The 10,873-nt window shown below is 37.1% G+C and overlaps 1 protein-coding gene across 1 annotated transcript; it reads left to right on the top strand.

Moving 5' to 3' along the window:
• The first annotated feature begins 1,315 nt into the window (after positions 1-1,315).
• apnl (actinoporin-like protein) lies at positions 1,316-6,230 on the top strand. Its single transcript, NM_001293671.2, is given in 3 exon segments — positions 1,316-1,393; positions 1,920-2,074; positions 4,827-6,230. Coding segments are annotated over 2 exon segments (555 nt in total). The 5' UTR covers positions 1,316-1,393; positions 1,920-1,970; the 3' UTR covers positions 5,278-6,230.
• Positions 6,231-10,873: the final 4,643 nt, after the last annotated feature.

Below are 10,873 nucleotides of genomic sequence, written 5' to 3'. Positions count from 1 at the left end.
CATATCTAGAGTTTAGTGAATGCTCCAAATAAGAGAAAATATCTAATAAGCAGCAGTTCATTAGGTGAAAATGTCATGTTTAGGCCAGAAATCAGAGGGGAATGATTCAATAATAACTCAAATAATTATTCATTACAATCAAGATCTGCAAAAAATACACAACACACCAAACTTAGAAGCAGATGCGCTATAGCAGCAGAAAAGCACAATACTTTCAGTTGAAAACATCAAACTGAGGCTTCAATTCAAACAGTCTCACCCGCATTGAACAATATAATATATATATATATAATAAAGTTAGTCTGACTGCGACATGCTGGCTCAGTGGTTAGTAAATCTCACAGTAAGTCACTGGTTTGATTCCCAGCTGGGTCAGTTGGCATTTCTGCGTGGAGTTTGCATGGTCTCCCCGTGTTCACATGGGTTTCCTCCGGGTGTTCTGCTTTCCCCCACAGTCCTGAGACATGTGCTGGGTAAACTGAATAAACTAAATTGGCCGTAGTGTATGTGTGTGCACATGAGAGTGTATGGGTGTTCCCAGTACTGGGTTGCAGCTGGAAGAGCATACACTGTGTAAAATGCTGGATAAGTTGGTGGTTCATTAAGCTTTGGCGACCCCTGACGAATAAAGGGACTAAGCCGAAGGAAAATGAAATGAATAAAGTTAGTCTGATCTGCTGAGTCTTGATTTGTGTTGTGACATTCGTGTGGTAGGCTCAGAACAACATGAAAGCTTAGATCCATCCTGCACTATAGGCTGCTGCTGATGTAAAGGATTAGGGGGGATTTTCATACAGTATCACCCTAGATAGGCTGTAGAGTATTGTTGCTGACCATCTCCATCCCTTTATGACCACAGTTGACTCATCTTGTGATGAGTTCACAAAGCTCATACACTATTTTAAAGAGAACTGTTGAACATGACTTCACTATAGTCAAAGTCTCACTGTGGCCAATACAACAGAGCACAGAAACTACTGGAATGGGAAATCATAAGTGTACAGTTGTGTACATTCATGTTATTGCATATGTAAATAAAATCATAAATCCAAAACATTTCCCAACTCTTGCTTAAAGTTACGTGATAAGCAAAGACGTTACAATTCATCATCAACAAGTCAAATGTTAACACAAACATATTTAATTGTCTGAATCTTGTATAACATTTGTGAAACAAGTTTGTGCGGGTAACTTCACTCTCCTGGTCTAGCAACATTTCCCACCAGTGTCAATGATGATGGTGTGTGCTTGCATGTGTGTTGAAAGTGGGTGTGTGCTTAATTTGAATAAGCATGCTTTTTTTTTGGAGATGGGTATGTACTGTGCCTGTTGCTGATCATGAAAATGCAGTGACTCTTTCAGAACGCACCGTTACTGAGCAGCACACACAGAGGTAAGCCTTCATTCTTATAGAGACGAAATATTCTTAATAATCATAACTAAATAATCTAAAGTAAATGCTAATGCATCCGTTTATTTCCATATTAAAATTATAACATAACATAACAAGAGAGTTGATTTAGTATGGGCATTTGAGAAACTCTATTTCATACCTTTAAATATTCAGGTATTATAAACTGCTATGGGGAAAATGGGTTTTGAGTTAAAGATTGATTTGTGTAATTACGATCCCCCTGTTTTATTCCACTTGTTAACATTTTGAATTATATTAGAAGAACTTTTAACTTAAGAAGTGCAACATGAACTTTAATGCCAGTCTGATTTATACGGAAGTGTGTGCGCACACACCACACAGCAGGATTAAAATACTGAATTCAACACAGCAGTTCAAATAAAAGACATTTAACGTAAAAAAGCAAACTTTATGTCACTTAATAACTTTTTCACAGCACTGATATAGTGCAAACAAAACTGCAATTCCAGTTCTTTTTTTACTGAAGACTTCTTTTCTCCCACAGTCCCTCTTCTTCAGTGCTTTCAGCCATCAATCAGATCTATCATTCGCCATCATGACTGAGTCTGCCGAGGCGGTGGCTGCCAACGTGAGCAGCAGGAGACACGCCACCGTAGAGATCACCAACCTGACAAACAACTACTGCTTCCTCAACCCAAAGTGAGACCAAAACTAACATTAAACTAAGCTTTCAAAACTGAAACTTGTGTCTGAAGGTGTATATGGGTCAGACATTTTTGTTCCCATGTTTAATTCTAATTCTTTGAGTGATTTTCCATACACGTAAAACATACTAAATGCAGTTAAAGTGTTTACTTTGATAAATAATTTTTTTGTAAATAAAATTTCATTACTACATGTTCTATTATCATTCAGTGTATATTTATGTCACAATGAAACAGCACACCTATCCTAACCTGTACTTAATCAAATATATAAAAGTATAAAATTATACTAACATACATACTGACATTTGGACAAAATCTAAATAAGTATATAGATTTAGATGCATGATTAATTAGTATTTTGTGGTTCCACTGTGATCTTTAACTGTAATCATTTTATGTGTCATTTAATTATTCTTTTTCTAAATATGGCTGACAGGTTTTTTGCTATATGAAATACTGTTTTACTTAATGACATTTTATTGGACGTCTTCTGTTAGTGTGCATTAGTTATTTGTGTTTTGTGTTAAACTAAACTGGACTCATATGGGGAAAAGCATTAAAGTTATACTTTTCATTTTCAACCCATATACAGTTGGTCAGAATTATTAGCCCTCTGAATTATTAGCCGTTTATCCCCCCCCCCCCCCCAAAAAAAAATTTGTGCTTAACGGAGAGAAAAAAACATTTCAACACATTTCTAAACATAAATAAATAATGGACTCTCACTCCTGTCATTCTATCCTACACCAAACCTCTATAACCTTTTTTTTTTTCTCTGGAATGCAAAATATTCATTCATTCATTTTCTTGTCGGCTTAGTCCCTTTATTAATCCGAGGTCGCCACAGCGGAATGAACTGCCAACTTATCCAGCACATTTTTACGCAGCGGATGCCCTTCCAGCCGTAACCCATCTCTGGAAAACATCCACACACACATTCACACAAACACTCATTCACTAAGGACAATTTAGCCTACCCAATTCACCTGTACCGGATGTCATTGGACTGTGAGGAAATCTGGAGTACCCGGAAGAAACCCAAGCCAATGCAGGGAGAACATGCAAACTCCACACAAACACCAACTGAACCAGTGACCTTGCTGTGAGGCGACAACACTACCTACTGCGCCACTGCATCGCCGAAAGCAAAATATATTTTCTTTTTAGTCCATAACCATGTTGTTTGGCACCCTGTTGACTTTAGACTTATAGATAAAAAAGATTATATATTCTTTAAAATATCTTAAATTACACTACTTTGGAACAATATAAGGGAGACTAAATTAAGTTTATTTATAACTAATTTCGAAAGGATGACCTGCTTATGATTGATCATGGCTGTCCCATGCGAAAGTAGCTGTTTATGTGCTTTTTGAAGGCTGAAAATCAGCATCGATGTGTTTGGAGCTGTGTCCGAGTCCATTAGATCCTTTCAGAGGTGCACCCATTTCTGTGAGTTCATAAACTCCTCCAGAAACTTAATCTGGATGATGGAGGCTTTCAGCTGTGTTTCTGACTGAGCCGAGTCTAGTTTGATGAACTGTTGTCTGTAGTAGGGTTTCCCCCTGGGACACTAACAACAGGTGCTATGTCATAATCATGCCCCCACAAGAGCAAGGTCTTGATTGGTTAATGCGGTGCGAATGTCCGCTGAAGTTCAGATTTTTGGACTTGAGCATTTCGTGCGATATGCATGTTAAGCGCATCAATCACTTAAAACGCTCTCAACTCCCGCTGCTTCATTCGCGCAAATTGTGTCAGTCGCGCTGCCGCATTTGCGCATATCGCGTCGCATGATGTCTATTCGCACCTTTGCATTGACTTAACATGTAAATCACTCGTGCTTGACGCTTCTTCTGCGTCTGGTGTGAACGCAGCATAAGTCATAAATAAATAACCTAAGTTCCATACCACAGTCATCTTTGTTTTGAAGAATCCCCCTTCACCCCTACTCTTCCTTCTTTCCTAGATGGGTGGCATGATGGCCCAGTGGTTAGTTGATTAATCCAATTCTCCACCATAGATGTGCTCCTAATAAGTAGTTCATAGCAATCCCTAATTGTTCAATAGCTATAAACAGCAGGGGAGTTTTCGTGATCTACCTGAGCTCAAACTCCCCTCTTGCCCTGCAAACTTGAGGGAGCCCTGGGCTCGAGAATCTTATGAGCTCAGGGCTCTCTCTCAGGACAGCATGCCAAACACGCTTCATTATCAATCATCAGTTAGGTGTGAACTTTGGAAATGATGACAGATTTTTCATTTGTGTTTTGTATGAATTGTGCCACTAAAAACATGTGGTGCAAAAACTGTTTTTACCCAGTAAATGTCATACTTATTTCAAAGAAACATTTAATTAACTAATTTTATTTTCTTGCAAAGCAAATTTAAATCAATTTCAAAAACACTTTTTTTTCTCCAATGTGCAATGAAAATGTCCATCATACTATCCCAAATTCTTCAAATAATGTACATTTTGTTTCGTGCTGTTGTCAACCTTATCATCTATGAATTTAAGAACTGTATTATTTTGTCTGATAACCTCTGCCCATCTGCTATGTAAGGAAAGCTATGACAGTTGAGAACATGAAGTGTCCAACGCTCCACTTTTCTTTTTTTTTTTTTTATTCAGTGGCTTTCAGTTTTCATTGTGAACACACTATTCACAGACTACTTATACTATTAAATGTCACAGAACCATGCGCAATTTACAACACCCTCATGACTGATGTGTATAAATCCCACAGGGTTTATCTAGAGAACGGTGAAACCTCCAATCCACCTCAGCCCACAGTCCGCCCCCTCAAGACTGAAGTGTGTACTTTCAGCAAGAGCGCTGCACATGCCACTGGCAGCGTGGGGGTTCTGACCTACGACCTGTTCGAGCGAAGAAGAAATGACTACACTGAGACCCTGGCCATCATGTTTTCTGTCCCTTGGGACTACAATCTGTATAAAAATTGGTTTGCTGTGGGCATCTACCCTAAAGGAAAAGAGTGTGACCAGGCACTTTATAAAGAAATGTACTATCAAAAGAACCAGCACGGCTTTGTGAGGGAGGAGGCCAATGGGTCAGGCATTAACTTCGAGGGTAAAAACCTAGACATCAGGGCCACCATGTGTCCTATGGGCAGGGCGATCGTAAAAGTGGAGGTGTGGGACAAGCTGTTGAGTCCTATGGCTCAGATGGATTGCTAAATGTATAAGTTAGTCAGCCATTTCTAAAGCCATTGCTGAATCAAAATGAGAGGTATTTCTTGAACAGAGGAAATGAAATTGTACAGATAATGGAGCTTGATTTATATATGTATACAGTAGTCAGCATTCAACGTGAATTAAAAATATTTTTCAAAATTGTCCTAGAAGAAGTATGGGTTCTGTTCAATAGTTTGGGGATGAATTTGATATTTGATGAAAGGTGACAATCCACTTCAAATCCTGACAACTGTATGTATATATATATTTCCCACCACAAGCTTCTACTCAGGGCAAAGGATTCTCAAATATATACATTTATTTAAATACAAAGACGAAATGAAAATTAGCTATTAATTAATAAGAAAGTCAGATGGCTTAAACAAATGGCAAGTGAATTTAACAAATGATATGTGAAATTAATGGTCACACAACAGACCAATAATGTCAATAATAATAATAATTATTATTAGTATTATTATTGTTTCTATTTTAATTAAATGAACCAAAAAACTCTCCAAAAGTAAATTTTTAAATTGAATTTCCCTACTTCACAAATGTTGGTTTTGCTTATAAAGTACCTAACAATTTCTTTTTCTCATGTTGATTCATATCCTTAAATGTTGATTGTTGTTGATTTCGTAAAGCTGCACCATAAAAACTGTACAATTTGCAAGAGAACTGTATTCATATACAATGGAAACCAATAAAATACTAAGATCTGATTGTCACTGTTTACTTTATTTTCTGTAAACCTATTACTTTCTGTGCATTGTTTTGCATAGTAAAATAAAAACCCATTTTCTGATTCCAATGTAAGATGTAGTTTGCCATTTTGCCTTTTTTTGTGAAAGTTTTGTCACTTGAAGTATATTCAATTTAAAGTAAAATTTAATTTAATTTAAAAGAAAAGTTCAACCAATTTCATTTTTGTAAAATAAAGTAGAACACTAAAGAAAATGTTTGGCTGAAACTGTGGTCTTTCGTGATTCTTGCAAGTCTGCGGTCACACTTTACACTTTAGGAGTAAAAAGTATACATACAGGCAAAACAATGTTAATGTCATTACATGTTATGATGCGTAAAGGTAATAAATTATGATGATAAAGGTAATAAAAAAGGTTTAGTTTCTTGCACAGTTTCACTTTATAAGACTTTTTATTTAACATCAAGAGCAGAGTATTAGATTTGTTTTGTCTGTGTTTCTTTTTCTTTCTTTTTTTCCACACTACCCTAAACATAGCCATTGACTTTTGAGTTATCAAGCCCCAATGTTTCAGTTAAAAGTCTTGAGTGGCCTGAGATTGAGTAAATTAACAGCAAACCTGAATTATTCTCTTTAATCAAGCTCACTGTTTTCCTCTTCACAATAACATGTTATTTATACTTTAAAATTTAATTAGACACCAAATATTTTGCAAATGTCTCCTTTGCTATACTGTATGCCTTATATCAGTGTTTCTCAACCATGTTCCTGGAGAACTGCCAACACTGCATGTTTTGGATGTCTCCTTTGTCTTTTACACCCAGTACAGGTCTTCCAGTCTCTGCTAATTAGCTGATGATCTGAATCAGGTGTGTTTGGTTAAGGAGACATGGAAAATGTGCAGAGCTGGTGGTCCTAAAGGAACGTGGTTGAAACACTGTCTTATCTCAAATGTTTGCCTATACATTTACTAATGTATTAACTCTAAGGCCGTACTCACACCATATCGGGCCTCGGCACGCTTACGTCATCGCTGCTGCGCTGTTCAGTGAGAAGCGCTCTCTATGGCAAGCCTTTTTAGCATTTAAATCTTTGTTCTGACTCCATAAGTATATTTAGAGATATCTCTAATTATATTTTGACTAGTCATAATTATAATTCGACTACTCAGAATGACAATTAGAGATATCTGCAATTACAATTGTACTAGTACGAAATCAGATTGGAGATATCTGCAAGTATATTATGACTAGTCATATTCCTCCATTGACTTCCATTGAAAAATATTTGCAGATATCTCTAAATGAATTTCGACTAGTCACAATTATAATTAGAGATATCTCCAAATGAATTTTGACTAGTAACAATTGTAATTAGGGATATCTCTAACTGAGAAGTGTGAGTGCGCTGAATCGGGCTCAAGCACGGTTCACTTGGCCGGCCCTGGCCCGGTTGGAAGAGATGTGCCTGAGCGCGGATCACTTGGGCTTTGGCGCGGTATGCTTGTGTGTGAGTGCAAAACGTGCCAAAGACCGAAACTGAAAGCGAGACGTGACTTTTAAGGGGTTGTTTCATATGGATTTATTAATCATTCTTACTGTTTAGTGAACGCAAACTCCCGTAGTTTATTAAAGACGCAAACCCCTCACAGCACGCCAGCTGCGCGCCTTCAGCAGACCTCCTCATTCCTGCAGCACGAGAGCATTATGATTGTTTATGAGCGCAAAAAGTGGCGGATCTGTCCGGTGAAATATCTGATTGCGTGTCACCGCAATCCTAAGGACTGTTTGGCGAAATATCTGACTGCATGTCACTGCATAACAAACGACTGAAAGGATATAACTAGAGAAATCTCCACTGTGCTACTGGGTGAGAGCGTATGGCAAGCCGTTTTAGCATTTAAACCTTGTTCTGACTATCCATAAATATATTTAGAGATATCTCTAATTATATTTTGACTAGTCATAATTATAATTCGACTACTCAGAATGACAATTAGAGATATCTGCAATTACAATTGTACTAGTACGAAATCAGATTGGAGATATATGCAAATATATTATGACTAGTCATATTCCTACATTGACTTCCACTGAAAAATATTTGCAGATATCTCTAAATGAGTTTTGACTAGTCAAAAATCCAATTCAAGATATCTACAACTGTAATTCGACTATTAGTAAATTAATTAGAGATATCTTCAAATATATTTGTAAATATCTCTGAATATGACGAATTAAAGATATCTCCAAATGTATTAGGACTAGTAAAAACTCAGTTAGAGATATCTCTAATTACAATTGTTACTAGTCAAAATTCATTTGGAGATATCTCTAATTATAATTGTGACTAGTCGAAATTCATTTAGAGATATCTGCAAATATTTTTCAATGGAAGTCAACAGAGGAATATGACTAGTCATAATATATTTGCAGATATCTCCAATCTGATTTCGTACTAGTACAATTATAATTGCAGATATCTCTAATTGTCATTCTGAGTAGTGGAATTTTAATTATGACTAGTCAAAATATAATTAGAGATATCTCAAAATATACTGTATTTATGGAGTCAGAACAAAGATTTAAATGCTAAAAAGGCTTGCCATAGAGAGCGCTTCTCACTGAACAGCGCAGCAGCGATGACGTAAGCGTGCCAAGGCCCGATATGGTGTGAGCGCGGGCCGTCGGGGGAGACGGGAGGGGGGACAAGCGTGCTTTGGCCCGGTTCGAGGCAACTGTACCTAGTGTGAGTACGGCCTCAAACGATCCGGGAAACGGGCCTGGGCACGGTAAGGATGGCATAGTGTGAGTAGGCCCTAACACTATTCGCCAATAGCTTCCTAGCCAGCTATTTAGTCTAATTTTACCTCTGTAAAAATGATCTGAGGGTGCTTAAACTGGATCTTAAACACCTTTAATATCTCACACTTTTAAACGGTTTGCCTTTTCTGTCAGAAGAATGCCTCAGATCAGTGTTTACAGTTTGCTTATGCTTCCTGCAGGCTAAATCCATTCTCATATCAGGCAGCCATTGTGTTGTTATTCATTCGAACCATCTTCTGGCTCATTTTTTTTTTCATCAGGCTGAGATCTTTTTGAACAATACACGCCGTCTGCACTGACTGCCACTGCTAAGGGTATTTTCAAGTAAATATTATTCTGTAATTTCAGACCTATACCTTTGCTTTTTTTATACTAAGCTTGAAGGCTTGTTGCTGAATCTATTTGTTGTATTCAAAATCTCAAATGAGAGCTGAGGCTGTTCGCCGTAAGCTGGAAACAGCCCTGTGTAAATATTTTGTGATATGTATTTGGAAATTCCTTACGCCTGAAGAGGGCAGCTGAACCATGGGAAGCGGAAGACAGAGATGGTGATATAATTATAAAGAATGAATCATAGCATCAAAGAGATGGCAGAGAACATTTTTACATCTTTAAACTCCTCTTGTCCTGAGTTACTCCTTCAGTAGGCACTCAGTGATGTCTCTCCAGCTTACTCAATGCTTACAATTTACAATCCTATACATTAATGCCAATTTATCACTAAGAAATGTGGCTATAATCGGCAAACTAAAGGTTTTACAAGCAAGTATGACTACTTGCTTCAATCCGAAGGGAACCGATATCTAATTTAACGCACCAGCAATCCAGTTATCAAGGTCAAAGAGCAGCATTTGTAGAAAGCACGTCTCAAGAGACTGAAACACTATTAACAACATCAAAAATAAACACGCATCTGTTTTAAGTTATTAACCTTCATGTTGTTCAAATTCTCGGTGAATTTTTGTGTTGCAGGACAATCTGACCCCAATTTAATTAACCACACATCACACTTTGAAATAAACACACACACACACACAAACTGTAAATGCTTTACTATTAATACTTCACATATACACTGTAGCAACAAAAATAAAATATGAGAACTTTTCAAAACTTCATATCGCAAATGTGGCGACGCAGTAGGTAGTAATGTCACCTCACAGCAAGAAGGTCGCTGGTTCGAGCCTCGGCTGGGACAGTTGGCGTTACTGAGGGGAGTTTGCATGTTCTCCCTGCATTCGCGTGGGTTTCCTCCGGGTGCTCCGGTTTCCCCCACAGTCCAAAGACATGCGGTACAGGTGAATTGGGTAGGCTAAATTGTCTGTAGTGTACAAGTGTGTATGGATGTTTCCCAGAGATGGGTTGCAGCTGGAAGAGCATCCGCTGCGTAAAACATATGCTGAATAAGTTGGCGGTTCATTCCGCTGTGATGACCCTAGATTAATAAAGGGACTAAGCCGAAAAGAAAATGAATGAATACAAATGTACTGTAGTATATGGACTTTCTGGCAAGTGTTCATTAGATTGTTCGTTCAGTAAAATCGATTCATGTTTTTGGAGATGTCTATGCTCACCAAGGCTATGTCTGTTTGATCAAAAATACAGTAAAACAATAATGATCACATACTTAAAATATCAGTTTCTGATACTGAATTTCAACAGCCATCACCAAGTCTTGTTTTATTTTAATATTATTGAGTAATATTATAGTTTTCAGTCAGCATTTTTGTTAATACTAATAATTATCCATGTGAATGTATTTACAAACAATGAACAATCAATATTTACAGTATTTAATTATCTTTGTTAATGTTAATAAAAAAATTGTTCATTGTTAGTTCTTGTTAACTCAGAGTGCACAACTTTCGAATTTAATTATGCATAAGTAGATTCGTAAACTATGATTATTAGATGCTGTACAAGATTGTTTAGCTCATGTTAGTAAATACATTAACTGACATTAACTTACTGACGATTGTTTGTCAAAATGTTACAGATTTTTATCCTATTTCTATTTTCTAAAAAAAGTTCTTATCTGACATTAGGACAAAAACTCGCTACACAGTAA

The sequence above is a fragment of the Danio rerio genome, chromosome 3 (genome assembly GCF_052040795.2).
Source record: "Danio rerio strain M-AB ecotype USA chromosome 3, GRCz13ab, whole genome shotgun sequence".
In the NCBI taxonomy this organism is placed as follows: domain Eukaryota; kingdom Metazoa; phylum Chordata; class Actinopteri; order Cypriniformes; family Danionidae; genus Danio; species Danio rerio.
This window is presented reverse-complemented; position numbering and strand designations above follow the sequence as displayed.